Source organism: Psittacula echo, assembly GCF_963264785.1.
Source record: "Psittacula echo genome assembly, chromosome: 1".
Classification (NCBI taxonomy): domain Eukaryota; kingdom Metazoa; phylum Chordata; class Aves; order Psittaciformes; family Psittacidae; genus Psittacula; species Psittacula echo.
The window spans coordinates 49,358,453-49,376,360 of record NC_137735.1 but is presented as its reverse complement, the minus strand read 5'-3'; the positions used below and the strand labels follow the sequence as shown (position 1 = coordinate 49,376,360).

The following is a 17,908-nucleotide window of genomic DNA, read 5'->3' as shown; positions in this document are numbered from 1 at the left end:
TCCATCCATCCAGAGCAGATGTGGGTTCATGGAGAGCTCGCAGCCTCTCCCAGACAGGGACATGGTGACTCAGGGGCCACTCAGTAGGACTTGGATGCTGGCAACCCATACTGGGCAGTGCTGCATCCCCCCATTTCACAGTGACGGACACTGACTACCTCCATCCTTCTCTGCCCCAGAGTGCCAAAGCAGTGCACGCTGAGCCTTGCCTTGGCCTGGACTGCCCCACTCGAGGTGAAGCTCGCACACACTCGAGGTGAAGCCCGCACACACTCGAGGTGAATCCTGCACACACTCGAGGTGAAGCGCTGCAGGCACAGCCAGGCCCGAGAGGGGGAATGAGTGCAAGGGCAGAAAAAAGCACTCTGTGCCACCCCACCACGCAAGGGATTTGCCAGCACCACGATGCTTCGGTTGTTGCACTTTCAGGTCACCGTCCTGACGGCTCAAGCATCATCACCCAGCACTGCTTGAAGAATGTTCTCAGTTTCTGCCGGTGTCAACTTCTCCTTGTTCCTCGGGGACACCTCGGGAGCCATCCTGGGGCAGGTGCCACAAGCCAATATGAAGGAAGGCAGTGGGCAACAGCGCTGTCCCGACTACCTACAAGGAAACCTGACAGACCTACGGCAGCGAGCTGAGCACGGCCGGTGACAAGCACAGGTGGAGGGACCGGCGTGATGCCGTGGCTGAGGGGCAGCCGGGGAACCACACGAACGGGACGGGGCAGAGGTCTGCGATGCGGGGAGGCCCCCCCGCCATGGCGGGGGCCGTCACCACGGCCGGGGCCGGGCCGGGGAGGGGTTTCCCCGCCGCGGTTTACACGCCTGCGGGGGCTGTCGGCGCCGTGCCGTGTCGCCATGTCGCCCTCCGCGCTCCTGCTGCTGCCGCCGCTGCTGCCGCTGCTGCTGCTGCTGGCGGTGCCGGCCCCGGCGGGTGCGGCTGCGGGAGGCTGCGGGCCGTGCGAGGCGGCACAGTGCCCGGCGCTGCCGCCGCGGGGCTGCCCGCTGGGCCGGGTGCGGGACGCCTGCGGCTGCTGCTGGCAGTGCGGGCGCGGCGAGGGCGAGGCGTGCGGCGGTGGCGGCTCTGCGGGGGGACGCTGCGCCCTCGGCCTCGAGTGCGTGAAGAGCCGCCAGCGCCGCAAAGCCAAGGGCGGCCCGGCGCCGGCAGCCCTCTTCCCCTCCGCCGGCGGCCCGCCCGGCGTGTGCCTCTGCAAGAGCCGCTACCCGGTGTGCGGCAGCGACGGGATCACCTACAGCAGCGGGTGCCAGCTCCGCGCCGCCAGCCTGCGCGCCCAGAGCCGCGGCGAGCCTGCCATCAGCCAGCGCAGCAAGGGGGCCTGCGAACAAGGTGCGGGCGGCCGCGGGGAAGGGAGCCGGGAGGGAGGGAAGGTGTCCGTGCTGACGGACTTGACGGTGGAAAAGCCGGTCCCGAGTTCTCCTCGCACTGTTCTGTCCCGTCGGGATGCTTATCTATAAAGTCACGGTGATTTCAGAACCTCCTTAAATGGACTTGAGAGTCCCGAGTGCTGAAGTGCTGCTGGCTAAACTTGGAGTGAGGCTTTAGACCAGCCCCAGAGGTGCAGAGAAACTTTGCCACTCTCTCTTGGATTCCAGCTGTGCTGGAACTACACTCCTTTTCATACTTTGCCTGCAGCTTGCTATTTGGGATGCTGTGACATGGGACAAAAGGGTTGAGCCATCCAGGAGACTGTTTGCAGTCTTCCAGAGAAAAGGGAATGATTAGATGGATGTGGAAGCCACATAAAATGCAGAGCCAACATTCACTGGCTTGCTTTGGTTCAAAATGGAAGCAAGCAGTGACTTCCCTGTAAGCTGCACATGGCTGTTTGCACTTGCAGCATTTCCAACAGGATCTTGATTCTTGCCAAGCTTTTGCTTAGGGATGGTGCTCAAGGATGAAATTGTTCTGCTACAGAGCGTTTACTAGAAATCCTGGCTTCTGAGAGTGGCTGGTAGGGAAGAAGGGAAGGAGGATGGGACATGAAACACAAGCTGCTTACCAAACGTCTCAAGGACATTATTATTGCAGCGCCAATGCTGTTTTGATGAAGGACTGTTTCCATAAACACAGTATGTGTAGGGTCACAGCCTCCTGCTTCTCTATCTTCCCATAACTGAGGCTAAATATGTATTGAAAAAAATGTTTCTGAGACTCCCAAGGAAAGTATGAAAGGCTGGGTAAAGATTGGGCTGTGCACTTTGATTGTAAGTCCGATGATGAGGGTGTTCAGCCTGAAGAAGGCAAGGCCCAGTGGGGACCTTATCGCTCTCTACAGCTATCTGACAGGAGGTTGTAGTGAGGTGGGGGTTGGTCTCCTCTCCCAAGAAACAAGTGACAGGAGAAGAGGTCAAATTGTGCCAGGGAGGTTTAGGAAAAATTTCTTCACAGAGAGGGCGCTCAGGCATTGGAACAGGCTGCCCAGGGGAGTGGTGGAGTCACCGTCCCTGTGAGTGTTCGCAGACTATGCAGATGAGACCCTCAGTGATACGGTTTAGTGGTGGTCTTGGCCGTCCTGGGGTAATGGTTGGACTTGATCTTAAAGGTCTTTTCCAACCAAGTTGATTCTGTGATTCTGTTATTCTATGATGTTGCCCATTAAATGCCTTGCATGGGTTTTCACAAACCTTGTGCAACATTAGGCTTATATATTAGTCAGGACCATTGTGGTACAGTGTTAACACCTGGAGGGAAGGAGCTTCAGTTCTCAGGCTGCTGTGGGATGAAACCAGAGCAGCCTCTCTCCAGACCTCCGGCTAGCATTTGGAAGGAGTCTTTCCTGCCCAGTTGACCCAGGAGCTGGTCACAGCAGCCGTAAAAATGTGTGCTGCTTGGGTAGCAGGGTGGCATCTTGCTGGTTTTGGTGTGGTGCCCCTGCCAGCCAGCCCAAGTAAGCAGATGTGTCTGAGGGATGCTTAAGGTCACGTGTCAGACATGTAGTTGAGAAGAGGACTGTGTTCTCACTTGTCTCACTCAAAGCCACCTGGGATCTTGTGGCAAAAGAGGTATATTGATACCCATATTGTAAGCTACTGCCCCAGCCCTTGGCTGCACTTGCCTGTGTCTGCCCCGGGCTATGTGCTGGCTTGGCCTGGTGGGGCCTTGCCCCAGGCTGAGGAGACAGAGTTTGATGTGGTCAATGCAAACGCGAGCCGCCAGGCAGGATGGTAGGAGACCACCAACCAACCAGCCTCAAACAGCTCACCTGAGACTTTCTCCATCCTCTGGTCATCACAGCAGCAGCTGCTCTGAAGAGGGTCACAGAGTGAGACAGCCACTCCCTGCACAAACTGTGTCCCTTCCTTGGAGAAGGTCCCTTTGGGGTGAAGATGTGCAGCAATACTCCTTTGCAGGCTGTTGCCTGAGCATTGCTGAGCATGTGGTGCCAAGCCACTGGCAGAAAGCTCCCTCATCTGTCAGTCAGCTCTTCTTTCGGCTCCTGTTGCTGGGACTGCTCTGACCCAGCATCTCCGGGAAGGGAGCAGCAGGGACGTCAGCAGCAGTGTCGGAACTGACTCAGCTTCCCTCGGCTGAGTGAACCTTCCTGGTGCCATGGACCTCCTGGTGATACGCATCGCTCCATGGCTTGCAGTTGAGGCAGGGACTCAGCCCACACACGTGTAGACATCTGGAAGTATTTGTGTAGCCCTCAGGGCCTCCTGGCAGTGAGGACTGTTGGGTGGGGAGGGGAGGGAGGTTGTAATCTCCACATGCATTTTGAAACAATGGCTGGAGAGAATACCCATCGCATCAGCCCCGCAGGGGGGAGTATCTCTCCAGATAGTGTCTCTCCAGATAGGAGACAGCACTCTTCTGCGTCTATAAAAGAACCTAGATGCCAGTGGGAGTCAAAGAGTGGAAGTTCTGGCTTTTGCTGTTTCCAGCCACAATTGAATGTGGTCTCAAGGCACTGTTTAGAGTGGGATCCGGCACAGGGAGACCACAAACAGGCAAGATCATTTGTGTGACAGCTTTTACACAGAAAGAAGTCCTTGGGGGACAGGGGACTGGGACTTCTTGCTTATGGCAGACAGGCTCTGAGGGATCTGCATGCACTTGCAGGACTATCCTTTTGGGTCCAAGAGCAAGCAGCCTCTCAAGTCTGAGAAGAGATCCATAAAAACCGTGTTTCCAGCAGTGGGTCCTAACTGTGTTTTTGTGTTTTTCAAGTGGAGCTGAAGAGGGAAGGCTCGTTTCGCATATCCTATTTGAAAGCTGGTCCTCAGGAAAGGAAATGCAGAGCTGTGTCTGTCTGTTGGCCTTTGCTGTCGTCAGCAGGAAGGGCGGCAGCTGGAGATGGGTATCCAGCAGAAGAAGGGAACATATCTGGGAACAGCTTACTGATAGATGCTCCTCCTCACCCACCCTAGTGCTATGGTAAGCTAGGGGTGGCAGGGCAGGAGACAGGACACAGACAGATGCAAATGAGGCAAACACGGCCAGTTTATCCCTTTCTTGATTCCTGTCACTGTCTGCTCAAACCTCACCTCCCAGGCAAGGTAGGCATGAGGCTTAACCACAACCACCTCTTCTTCTGCCTTGAAATACATGCTTGAGACAGGGCTTGGCCAGAAGCAATTAAAGATTTGGGCTCCTATTACCTGGTTAATTGGGGCTGGATTTCATACCCTCTCTCGTGCCTTGTCTCCTTCTCTGTCCCATATGTACCAGGTATTCAGAGGGCCTGAAGGAGGTATACCTGCTGGGAGGGGCAGTCCTACTGATCTGTCTTGGGCAGCAACGTATGGGCATCAGTAAAGACACCTGGAAACAAAGCACTTGCTGGCATAAGGCTTCAGATGCAAGCTACTCCTTCAGACATGCATCTTTACACCATAGATGTATTTCAAATGGGATAAAAGTTCATTAAAACCATATCTGACAAAGCTGACCAAATGCATCTCCAGTTGAGCTTTACATATTCATCACTGTGCCTACTGCAGGGTTTTCTGTGCAATGCTCAGCAGTTTTTGCTTGCTAAGAGATACTGCTCACTGACTGGGAAAAACTTGGATGCTTCATTGTTGTTAAATAGCAGAAGGAAGGAGCCAGTTCTTGGCCCTGCATAATTCGCCTTGACCTTGTCCTTGAGAGTCTTTTTCTGCTGCTTGTTTCCCAGACCTCTCAGATATGATGCCTGTGTTCTTTGTACAAATATAGTGAAGCCATGCAGAAAAGGTATTTCCTTTGCAGCCAAAACTTCCTGCTGGAGGGCCAAGAAAGACACAGTTGAGAAGAGCTTGAGAGGATTGAAATAACCCTTGCTATACCTGCACTTGGCAGGTGCAGGGATCCAGGCAGTCCTTCCTGGAGTGGGGATCCTTTGGAACAGCTGGAAAAAGGCACCCTTCTTGATTCCCGACTCCTTGAGGCTGTCTGCCTGCTGTCGGTGCTGTGTCAGCAGTGTCAGCTGCCTGTGTTTGCACTGGGGAAGCAGGCAGTGATGCCGTGGTGCTCCCGCCTGGCTGGGCTTGTGCTGTGCCCTCAAACTTGCATTCACAGCTGGCTCTGGGTTGGATCCCTACCAGAGAGCCACTGCCTGCATCCCATCTTTACCCCAGCAGCCTCTTTGTAGCTAATCCCGGTGCCGAAGCCAGGCAGGAGATGGAGCTGTGAAGTTTTCCAGCTGCTTTCCAGCATTGTCTTTAAATGGGTCGGCCCTTTGCTCTCTGCCTACGAATATGCATAGCTGTGCTTGGGGCTGCTGCCAGCTCTCGCAGGCGGGGCAGGCCAGCACACATAGCAGAGGCTTGATAGTGGGGCAGGTACAGTCAGGGATGCCGCCCAGCTGTGCACAGAAGTTCAGAAAAGCCTTTTAGTGAGTTAATGGCTTCACTGAGATTAATTTATCAGTGCACACACTGAGGCTGGTTATGGACAGCTAGGACCTGGGGCAGGAGGACCATGGTACCCACTGGCATGCAAAACCAGCTGGCATAAAGAATTACAGTTGCGTGGCTTAGCTCAAGCCAGGCAGAAAAACAACCTCCAAGCACCAACCCTCATCAAAAACCTGGCAGGGATTTTGGCATGATGATCTCTCTGAGCTGAAAAACACCAGGCACGGACTTGTTGCCTAACCAGCACAAGAAAGGAGAAATACCTTCAAGTCTCTCTTATCATTAGCTACCAGCAAATATCTGCTTCAAGGAACATGTCATGACTGCTGGAAATGCTGCTTTGCATTGTTGCCTCATTACAGCCCGAAGGCCTTATGGTTTGAAGTCCCTGATACTTGTTCCAGCAGAGTTGGGATGTCCAGGTGTTGTCAGTCAATGCTTTGTCTATGTTTGTCCTGGGTTCAGCAGTAGCAGCCTTTTCTCCTTCTTAGTAGCTGGTGCAGCGCTGTGTTTTTGACTTTCAGCCTGGGAACAATGCTGATAACACTGATGTTTTTAGATATTGCTAAGTAATTTTTAGTCCGATCAAGGACTTTTTTCAGTCTCATGCTCTGCCTGCAAAGAGGGGCAGGGGAAGCCGGGAGGAAGCAGAGACAGGACACCTGACCCAAACTAGCCAAAGGGGTATTCCATACCACAGCACGTCATGCCCACTATATAAACTGGGGGCAGTTACCCGGAAGGGTTAGATCACTGCTTGGTTGGGCTGGGTATCGGTCGGTGGGTGGTGAGCAGTTGTATTGTCTTCCCTTGTTATTTCCATTATCATTATTATTATTGGTGGCAGCGGTAGTGGTTTTGTGTTATACCTTAATTACAGAACTGTTCTTATCTCAGCCCGTGGGAGTTACATTCTTTCCATTCTCCTCCCCATCCTCGAGAGCAGGGAGGAGGAAAAAGCGGGGAAGTGAGCAAGCAGCTGCATGGTTCTGAGTTACCGTCTGGGCTTAAACCAGGACAGTTCTTTTTGGCGCCCATCATGGGGCTCCAACCCACAATGCTGAGATTAAGAGTCTGACCTAGCCTCTCATGTTCTTGTGCTCTCAATTCTCTCCTGGTGGAAGATGCCCTGTTTCTTGGCTGTCCACAGGGCTTAAAAATGACCTGATTGACTTAAGATGGTGCTTGCCAGCCTCTTGTGGGGACTGACAGCCCCAGGGGCAAGTACACTACCCAAATTCCTGCCACTTTGCCCCAGCAGTGATTTTGCTTTGCTGATGCCTCGGTGTCCCATAAAGCTACGTCTGTGCTGCAAAGGATATCAAGTTCCCACAGGACAATTTTAAGTCAAGAAGCATAAATCACATCTGTTGTCTCAGGCTTTGCCAGAAATATTTTAGTCTGAGGGTGGTTTGTTTGGGGTTTTTTAATCCACTGCCAGAATAAAGCAGAAACAGGGGTTTAGAGGAAAACCTTCTGGGGGATGGCAGACTGCTGTTATCACTGACATTGACTCATCTTCTCCTGATACAACTGCCTTAAATTCAAATGCTCCCAACTCTTTTAGATACCAGAGAGCATAGTTCCCATCTGATCGCATTTTGCAAGAAACTCTTCTGGACTGTGCTTTTTAGTTAGCAAGTGGCTAAGGTTGTGCTAGTTCTTTCATCCCATTCTTCCTTTCCTGTACTTTAAGGATATCCACGTTTTATGAGTGCTTTCTTCTTTCTTGGGGAAAGAGAGATTTAGACAAGTTTTTGCTAAGTCATCTGTGGCTATAAGTGAACTGAATTCCCGAATTCTCCTGGGAAGCTGTTTTGGGTTTCTGGATCAGCTGGGAGTAGGGGTTTTTGCAGCAGTACCCTGCTATCCACTTCTTCCCACTGCAAAGTGTTGCATTTGCAGGTGGATCTTGCCAGCATTTTTGTGCTGCATTCAGGGAGTCCATGGCAGAGCGGAGCTGCACTGATACATGGTGGGGTTGCACCTTTTGTTGTGTACCACAGGGTCCTTTCAGATGGAGAGTGGTGTGGGGATACGATACCTTTTAGTGTGCTCCCAGCTTTCCCAGCACACGGTGCATTGGAATGTTGAGACAGAGGTTGTAGGGCTGAAGCTCTAAGCTGGTATGTTTAAAAATTCATCTGTAACTTTGGGATTTTCCACTGTTGTAGGAAAGCCACAAATTCTTCCTTTGAAGGCATTTAGTTGTTTGAAACGGTTTTGGTTCATTGGAGCTTGAGTTTTTATGGTTACTGTGCTAAAATCTCATTAGGGAGGCTGTTTAATATATTACTTAGCAGCGCAGGGCCTCTGGGAGAGCAGCAGTATGCCAGAGACTATGCAAGCCCCTCCACTGCCCAAGAAGATCCCGTATTTCACCTGTGTCTTCATCCTCAATCATCATAGCATATCCAAAATCACTAGGAAGGAATGATTGCAGATCAGCAAATTCCTCCCTATGTTTGGTTTTTCTGTCTGGAAAGGCATGTTGTATTCAGAAAAATCCTTTGTTGGGCTGATCTTATTCAGGTTCATACTAAATAGGAGATTACCACGTAACATGTCTAATCAGGTCAGAATTTTGAAAGCCCTCTTTGCTTTTCCATGCATAAACGCTGCCATACCTTGTTTCCATGTCTCCCATCGCAAGCTTTTCGTATTCTTTCTGGGCTTTAGCTCGTGGTCATCCTCGTGCCATACTGACAGGGGATCTAGTGAAACTGAGCCAAGGGCATACAAAGAGAAGAGGGAAGATGGTGGCTCTGGATGTCACAGAGCTTACTTCTGTAGCTAACTCCATAGTGTTAAGATCCTACACCTGGGTCGGAGCAATCCCAGGCACAGCTACAGGTTGGGCAGAGAAGAGATTCAGAGCAGCTCTGCAGAGAAGGACTTGGGGCTGTTGGTCAATGAAAAAATGAACATGAGCCGGCTTCAGTGTGCGCTCACAGCCCAGAAAGCCAACTGTATCCTGGGCTGCATCAAGAGGAGTGTGACCAGCAGGTCGAAGGAGGTGATCCTGCCCCTCTACTCTGCTCTTGTGAGATCTCACTTGGAGTATTGTGTGCAGTTCTGGTGTCCTCAGCATCAAAAGGACATGGAACTGTTGGAACAAGTCCAGAGGAGGGCCACGAGGATGATCAGGGGACTGGAGCACCTCCCGTATGGAGACAGGCTGAGAAAGTTGGGGCTGTTCAGCCTGGAGAAGAGAAGGCTGCGTGGAGACCTCATAGCAGCCTTCTAGTATCTGAAGGGGGGCTATAGGGATGTTAGGGATGGATTGTTCATTAGGGACTGGAGTGATAGGATAAGGGGTAACGGGTTAAAACTTACACAGGGGAAGTTTAGATTGGATATAAGGAAGAAGTTCTTTACTGTTAGGGTGGTGAGGCACTGGAATGGGTTGCCCAAGGAAGTTGTGAATGCTCCATCCCTGGCGGTGTTCAAGGCCAGGTTGGATGAGGCCTTGGGTGAAATGGTTTAGTGTGAGGTGTCCCTGCCCATGGCAGGGGGGTTGGAACTGGATGACCTTAAGGTCCTTTCCAACCCTGACTATTCTATGATTCTATGACTCTATGCTGCTTACAGGTTTCCCTTTATCCATATAAAGTAATTTTGAAGGGAAAATACTTTCCCAGAAACTTTGGAGACTGGAGTGGGTCTATTTTCAGACTTGCAAGAGCTTGTGAGGGTGAACAATGTCTGCCTTTGACTTTGATTTGCTGTTTTGTGGGGAGTGTTCACAAGTGGCTGAGCAATGCAGTGCTTAGGAGGGCTGGCTGGGAACCAAGCTGTTGCCCGTGCAAGCTTCAGCATGTGGTACACAGCTTTGTATATTCATGGTCAGGACTTCCCGTGCCAGAGCGTACCCCATGGTGCTTAATATTAAGCTTATTTTTGCCTTTAATGACGTACCTGTAGCCCCCTTGATATTATCACAAAAGTTACTGCTCTGCTTGCTGGGGTGTGATTAACCTGTGTGTGTGCGTACACCAAGGTAAGGTCGGCGAGGACCAGCTAACCCTGAGCTGTGATAGAACATCCAGGTACCAGTGAGGGTGGGCTAGGAGATGCCGTATCTCTGTCTGCTGTGGATGAGCAGAGAGGAGGTGCCTGGTGAAGGAGGGGTGTTGGGAACAGATGCCAAATGATAGCCTCATCCAGGAAGTCACAGGCTTTGTCGTGTAACCACATAACAGCAATGGGAAGTTCTTTCCAGCTGCTGCTTTTGACATAATGCAGGATGTCAGCTCCCTGTGATCCGCAGAAGCAGCACAGCCTGTGCTTTTCAGGCTCATTTCACCTCTCCTGGGGTGAATAAGCTTGTTGGCTCTGTAAATAAACCCCTTCCCAGGCCAGGGACAGCTATTTGTCTTACAAACAATGGGCAGAGAGGGAAGGAAATGCTTGAAGTGCCTGCAGACAGCAGCTGATCTCCATCAGCAGTCTGTGACTGTCCTCTTGGTTAAGGAGCTCCTGAGCATTAGGGTAAGTGCTGGCAGGGAGCATTCTGTACATCCACGGATCCTATCCATCCACAGTGCTCCTGGCTCAGGAGGGACCCAGAGACCACGCAGCCACATTGGTGGTGGTGACCATTATCATTAGCAGGTGCAACCCATGAGTCCCCATCCTGAAGGAAGCACACGGAGAAAGATTCCCCTTTGTGGGCAGTGCAGCAAACAGAGCAGCAAGGCCTCTAAGATGCAGGATGTAGGATGAGGGCCAGTTGGCTCCTTGCTGGCAGGAATCACGTCATCTGCTCTGCACAGAGTGGGCTTGGTTCCAGCCCTGCTGAGTGCATGGTGGCCTTGCTTCCTTCACAAAGACCCTGGGAGCAAGAGGGGTGACTTGCAGGAGGGAATGTCCTCACATCCTCTGAAGTCTCTGCAAGGCTCAGACATCCCCTGCTGCTCCTCTTGTGGCAGGTTGCCATGCCTCTTGTCCATCTCTGGCTGCTTCAGGGGGCTGTGGGAGAGAGCGTGAGTGGGACCAACTAAGACAGTACTCAGGTGCCATGTACCTGGGTGTCAGCTCACTGTGGTGGGAGCCCAGCTGCTGCATGTCGTGATTTGACCCTCTATCTGCTGACTTCTTGGCCTTTCTCATTTGTTTTTAGTGGAGGAAGAAGCCCAGCTCTAGAGTTTTGGCTGTCTGGATTCAAGTCAAATATCTCAAGAGACAGCACTGACTCTTCCCATGACACTGCTGCATCTCTTGGGATGTGCATTCTTTCCTGACCTCAGGGCCATGCCGGATAGAGGCACAGGCCTGTGAATGCTCCCAGTTCATTTTGCAGCCAAAGGCAGAGTCTCACGTTTCTCTTGGTTAGATGAGGATGTACTTCCTGGGGGAATGGGTTTAAACTTGAACAGGGGAAGTTTAGATTGGACATAAGGAAGAAGTTCTTTACTGAGAGGGTGGTGAGGCACTGGAATGGGTTGCCCAGGGAGGTTGTGAATGCTCCATCCCTGGTGGTGTTAAAGGCCAGGTTGGATGAGGCCTTGGGTGACATGGTTTAGTGTGAGGTGTCCCTGCCCATGGCAGGGGGGTTGGAACTAGATGATCTTAAGGTCCTTTCCAACCCTAACTATTCTGTGATTCTATGATTCCTGAGCTTGAGCTCGGGGCTGCCTCACCTATGTCCAGGCTCTGGCTGTGCTGTGGCTGCTGTGCAGAGCCAGCTGTGAAGCTGTGCAGGCAATTCCCCTTGCTAGGAGAGATGAACAGCTTCTCCTCGACCAGGAGGTGGGCAGAAATTCCCTCTGTCTTTTTCTCTGCCAGCAGTTGCTGTAGGAAAATCCTGCTGTGATCTGCTCCTGGCAGGGTGAGTGAATATCCATGGGCAGGGGAAGTCCCGGCCCTTGACCCAGGGGGAAACTCAGTGGCAGCCAAGGCTGAGACACTGCAGGTAGTGGATTTAGTGGTGTGTTGAATGCTCCCAGTTATCAACCAGGAAAGAATTGAGCCAGATCCCAGGAGAGCATAAGAGTGCCTTAAAATCCATCTGGCTTTTTATGTAAGAATCAGGATCTCTCCATTTCTTTGGTGGAACATGGTGGTCATATGGGGTCTGCTGCATTTCTCCTGCCTCATGGAGAACCCCAGCAACTGGTCATAAATAGGACAGTGTCATACAGGGCCAAACATAGCCTTGTCTCTCAGGGACAGGCCTCAAGCTCTGCCCCAGGAAGGGCACCTTGCATGTGGGGGGTTCTGCATGGCTGGAGCAGAAGGCAGCAGCAGCACTAGGCTATGCTGGGTGCCCATGTGCTGGCAGCTCTTGCAGAGCATGGTGTGAGCTAAGCTGCCTGGGGACACTGGGTCTCAGGAGCTGCCCTGTTGTCCCTATTGTTCTTGGAACACCAGAGAAAGAACAGGAAACGGCCGTGCTGGGGAAGGGGAGCAGGGTGTGTGAACTCAGGTGGCCCCATCATGTCATGGGGATGGCAACACACAGCCCTGCTACTGCGCAGGGCCCAGGCACATGCTCAGGTCCCTGTGTTAGCCCCATGATCACCCCATTGTGCTACGCTATGATTGTACTCAGGGCAACAGCCTCCAGCAGGGTGTTGCTGAGAGTGCAGAGCTGGACATGGTCTGAAGGTACGGATCTGCTCTGGGCTATCAGTGCCCTTCCATAGGGGAAAGGGTGCTGTGTCTCCAACACGTCCCTCTCTTGGCCAGTATGCAGAAATCCATGCCTGCAGCAGCACAACCAGCAACAGGGTAAGCGATGGAATGAAACCCTTCCTAAAACCTGTTCTCAGCTGAGACACTTGTCTGGAATCACACCAGCTGCTCAGGAGTGGGGAGCCACTTCAGCATCCGTTGAAATAAGACAGAGGGATGGCTGATACCCTCTGGCTGGTGATACCAGTGTGGATCTGCCCCTAGATGCCAAGACAAAAAGCTGCCCAGCTCTCTGCTGGAAGGTGTTGGTGCAGTGGGATGCACCTGAAACCTGCTCCCTGCTGCTTGCCAAGAAGGCTGCAGGGCAGGGCAAACATGTGGGGCTGAGATCAGTGCATGTTCAGGACCCCAGAAGGAGCATCAGGACCCCAATCTGCTCTTTTTTTTACAAGGCTGGGAATGAGCCATGGTCTCTGAGCCAGCATATCCAGGGGCTTCAGTTGGGGTGGCCCCAGAGTACTTGTAGGAAATGCCTTCTCCTCGTGGAGCTTAATGGGAGCTTCAGCTTCTGCTTACTCCCTGCATCTTTGGAGCAAAGGGGAAAAGCTGCTGTATTCTTCAAGCTATCAATAAGTGGAAATAAACACTATGTGCTCCTTTGGTCTGCACTTCCTATTGTGGGGAATTAATAGCTGGATTTTGCAAAACAGCCCCACTGAAGAGGGATTGAACAGAAAAGGCCATTCTTCCCTTCCTGGTATATGTCTCCAGCACTTCCCAGCCTGAGGGGTAAACATCTTCAAACTGATCTGCAAAACAGCTCTGTTCCCATCTGATCTTGGAAGCAACTCACTGTTTAACCAGGGTTTGGAGCTCTCTGGGGAGAAGTGGAGCTTTGCATTCACCTGATCCCTTCCCAGCTCCCTCCCAGGGAGAGAGCTCTGCCACCCTCCAGCCAGCCTCCTTTGGCTGAGCACTGCACCCAAGTAGAACAGGAGCAGCACAATGCTGAATTCTGCTAGCCAGCTGCCATAGGCTTTGCTACAGATTGAAATCATGCTGGGAAAAAAGATGCTGCAAAGCTGGCCAGGTGACCCAAAAGAGTGAGTGGGAACCCATCCGGCTTCCCCAAAACCCATCAGAAGTGATTGGTCCCACTTAAAAGGCTAGCAAGGAGACATGCTTGTGGTCACATGGTGCTTAAAAGCATTTCTCCCTTTTTGCAGGACCCTCCATAGTGACCCCTCCTAAGGACATCTGGAATGTGACAGGAGCACAGATCTACCTGAGCTGTGAGGTTATTGGCATCCCAACCCCTGTCCTCATCTGGAACAAGGTAAGGGCCCTGCTAGGAGCTCTTAGAGCATTGCAAACCTGAGGCAGCTGAAACTGCCTGGTAAGCATAAAGGCCATAGCAGATTCCTCCCTGGAAACACTCATCTTTGATGAGTTCTCCCACATGTGCAGTTCTATCCACCCCCAAACATCTGGCTTTGCTTAACCTTTAGTCACTGCTTTCTCTAAACTCTATCTGATCCCGAGGCAGAGCAGGACTTGTGCTTGTCTTGGTAGCGCCTGTTATTCTGAGCACGCCAGGAATGTTCCTTGACCTGCCATCACCCTGCTGACGGCAGCGACTCCGGGGTGTCTGGACACAGGTCGCTCACATCAGGAGTAGGATCCACATGGGGCAGTCCTCTCCCTTAGCTGGCTGCATGCTGGTTTTGGCAGTGTTGGTAATGTCTGGCTTAGAGCAGGGCCAGCACTAGGCAAAGAGGATCCCAGACATGAGGCTGAGAGGCACAGCATAGCCCCTGTGGCCTCTTCAAATGCCACAGGTTTATGGAGATCTGGGTTGGGTCTTTAAGATGAAGCAATACTAGTTTGAGAATACGGCCCAAATATTACTCTGTTCTGAAACAGCAGGCTTTATTTATAGTGCTCCCAGAGCAGACTCTTGCGTGAGCATACAATGTAGGCATATTGTCTCAAGCAGCATTTTCTGCTTATATACAAGCAGATGCCTTGTTTACACTGACTCTCAGTGCTGATCTGCTTTTCGTGCCTCTTCCTCATGGCTGACAGACTGCTTGACCTGGTGATAACAAGGGCTGAGCACCACTTATCCCACGCTCTGCTCTGGGCTCAGAGTGCTGGGGAACGACTGCACTGCTGCTCTCTCACGGATACTGTGCCCACCACAAGGGACTGCCTGGTTTGCTGCAGCAGAAAACTGCAGGGCTGTTGCTGGCCTGTTGGGAAGAGGATAGATGCAGGGAGAGCATCTATCCTCTTCCCTATCATCTAACTCTCATGCAGGGAGAGCCCATTCTAGGAGCAACATGCAGACACTCCGTTCTCTGCTACTGCCACTCTAAAAAGCCTGATCATCAGGAGTCTCTCCAAATAAGGACCACAGTCAGCTCCTGCTGTCCCCACCCACAGTCCCAAGCCGGAAGGTAGCTGGCTCCAGTCTGCTGCCGGCAGCCAAATCCTCCTTGTTCAGCACAGACATCATTTGATGGGCTAAACACTCCCTTGGGAGCACGCACCCAAGTTCCGTGAGACCAAGTTGGTACAGGGCACGTCTGCACACCCCAGAAAGCTGTGCTGCTTTACTTGTTCCTATTGAGGCAGGGGGAATGCAGCCTCAGTGTAGACACTGAAGCATTGGGGTAGTGAGGTTTTAGTACACAGACGAGAAGGTGAAATGCTGGCACTAGAAGAAACTGGCACCTACCACTTGCGTGTGGTACTGTGCAAAACACATTCAAGTAAAAGTAGTGCTGATCTTTTCTGTATGCAGGTGTGGTCCTAACAGTTCTAGTATAAATGAGCCCCAAAACTCTTCACCTTCTCTGCCCTTCTGTTTAGATAATTCGGGGTCAGTATGGTGTCCAGAGAATGGAGCTTCTGCCTGGGGACCGGGAGAACTTGGCTATCCAGACCCGAGGCGGCCCCGAGAAACACGAAGTGACTGGCTGGGTGCTTGTAAGTACCTTGTGTGTGCACAGAGCAGCACAAACAGCACAAATGCAGGTTGCAAACAGCCCACGCACAGAGAACAGCACAGAAGTCACATGGCAACACGCAGGACATCTAAAGGAAGATAACCTGTGTCTCACCCATTGCAGTTTTCCACCTCCATCGCACACAGCAGAAGCGTGCATTCTATGATCGGAGAAAGCTAGGCTTAAGGAAAGGATCTCCTTTCCATATGTCATTACTCTTCTGCTGCCATTATGGGAAGGAGACCCTCACACCATGTCTAGGGAGAAATTGGTACAGATGCAAGGAAGCACTTGCCTGAGAGTAGCACAGCACAGAAGCTGTCAGCTCTCACTCAATAGACCTGGGCTACAGGAGTACCTGCAGGCTAACCAGCAACTGCCACACATCAGGGGGAGCTGCTGTGCATCCCAGTAAGGAACTGGTATGATGGCCCCCAGAAGCAGGGGAGCACAGGTCAGGGTGCTCGTTCCCACACCATTTGCAAAAGCAGAGGTGGAAACAAGGGAAGGGAGGTGGAGACAAGCCACCACAATCTGAACCAGGTTGTTTAGAGCAGACAGAAGAAAGCGTGTTGTCAGCGCGGTCCCTAAGGGTTAACTGTACTTCACACAGTAGATACCTTAAAACAGAAGCATGTTTACCTGTGCACAGGATACTTACTGGGGGGATGCTTCTTTCTCTAGATATCTCCTCTGAGCAAAGAAGATGCTGGAGAATATGAGTGCCATGCATCAAATGCCAAAGGAGAGGCAACAGCTTCTGCAAAAATCCACGTTGTGGAAACTCTGCATGAAATAGCTCTGACCAAAGGTAGGTAATATGGTTGGATACTCTTCAGCTCTTTCCCCTCAGTTTACTCAGTTATTTGGTACAGAAGGACCACCTCTGTTCAGAACATTCCCAGCAAATGTCAGCTGACAGAGCTCTCAAGGGATTTGTTCAGTAATCCCCAAGTGCTGCAAAGTACCGGATATTAAGATACCAAATTAAATCCGCTTTCTGGTTTTTTTTTGGGGGGAGGTGGGTTTAGAAAGCAACTTTCAGTGGTTTTGCAGCCCTAAGTTTGTATTGTCCTGCCCATCTCTCCTGGGAGCAGTATTGTCACAACCAGTCCCAAGGGAGACGGGAACTTCAAGCACTTAAATTCCTCCCAGGTCCCTGTACCTCCTTATTCTTCCTCAGCCTGGAAACATTCCAGTCCCTGCCATTCTCTGTGCATGCTGGAGTGTCACATCAGCGATGGGACAGATAGGCTGCAGCAGGCCTTTAGGCAAGACCTGAAGCTTTTACCCTCCAGCCCTCAGCCATATTTCAAACCCAGGTCCTCTTTGCCAGGCTGCATGCAAAGCTGATGGCAAACCAACAACCCTCATTCCAGGTGCACAAAGAGAATGGCTTAGTACCACAGCCACATGTGCTTCAGAATAAATCCTGAGCTGGCATAGCAACTGTAACCATGCCAGAGGCAGAGGCACTGGGAACAAAGCATCCAGCTACAGAACACTGCTGCCTAAATCCACTTCTGGACATAGTCCTTAATTTTAATCCCAGTAGCTTTGTCCAAACTGTATAGTCTTGATTTTCTATATCCTTATATCCCTGAATAGATGAAACATTTCCTTTAGGAGAACATTAACAGCACCTGGCATTGAAATAAGAACATAAAATGAATCACAAGATTACTTAAGCACAGGAACTTCCTAAAGGTTTTTAGCTAGTCTGCAATCCCTTTTCAAACATCTTATTTATAGATGTGAATGAAACTGAGTTTTACTGAGTTGTGCCATGAGGAGCACACTTATACCCTAGAACAGATGATGTTCACTCCCCCCTCACGGCAACTCTACTGCGAGGTTGTACTACTGCATGTATTGCCTCATGGTTTATTTCTTACATGCACACTGTGTTACAGCTGTTTCTTTTCAGCTGTACAAAAGCTCTCAAGCAAGCATGCCGTAGCTAAGCAATAAGCTGGCAGTCCATAATTAAAGGAAATTGATAATGTTAATGGAACAAACCCTCAGACTCCAAAGCGACACACTGCAGCTAGGGAGTCTGTGTCCAATGTCCAGGTGATCTCAGCACAGAAAAATGCCATCTCTTACCATCCCCCTGCTGCTGTGGCCCTGCAGTAGGGAGGGAGGAAGAGAGGAAGGGAGGGAGGGAGGCGGGCAGGAAGACACTGCTACTGCCCAAGTTGTGCTATCACCCTTGGAACAGTGCAGAGCATAATGTGTTTTTGTTTTTCCACAGATGATGGTGCAGAGCTGTGATGTGAGGACTTTCACTTACGCACAGTTTTAAGTTAGTATTATGGAAAACTGTACCCTCTGGCTTTTTCTAGCTCACTAATCATCCTCTTAAGCCCCTTGTTCTTTGATAACCAATTTGCTCGCAAC

At 51.3% G+C, this 17,908-nt stretch overlaps 2 protein-coding genes across 3 annotated transcripts in view; one reads left to right on the top strand and one right to left on the bottom strand.

Annotated features, from left to right (window-relative positions):
- Positions 1–860: 860 nt before the first annotated feature.
- On the top strand, positions 861–17,782 carry IGFBP7 (insulin like growth factor binding protein 7; the record flags this gene model as incomplete). Its single annotated transcript, XM_080635235.1, has 5 exons — positions 861–1,350; positions 13,724–13,833; positions 15,372–15,488; positions 16,193–16,319; positions 17,763–17,782. 5 exons carry the CDS (start codon positions 861–863, stop codon positions 17,780–17,782), a joined length of 864 nt encoding a protein of 287 aa, XP_080491361.1.
- POLR2B (RNA polymerase II subunit B) overlaps positions 9,253–17,908 on the bottom strand; it is a 31,801-nt gene continuing 23,145 nt past the window's right edge. For both annotated transcript variants that reach the window (XR_013958872.1, XR_013958873.1), the window contains 2 exons: positions 16,170–16,268; positions 9,253–10,832 (listed from right to left, as the gene is read on the bottom strand). The gene's annotated coding sequence lies outside the window, so the exon portion shown is untranslated. The remainder of the gene's footprint in view (positions 10,833–16,169; positions 16,269–17,908) is intronic.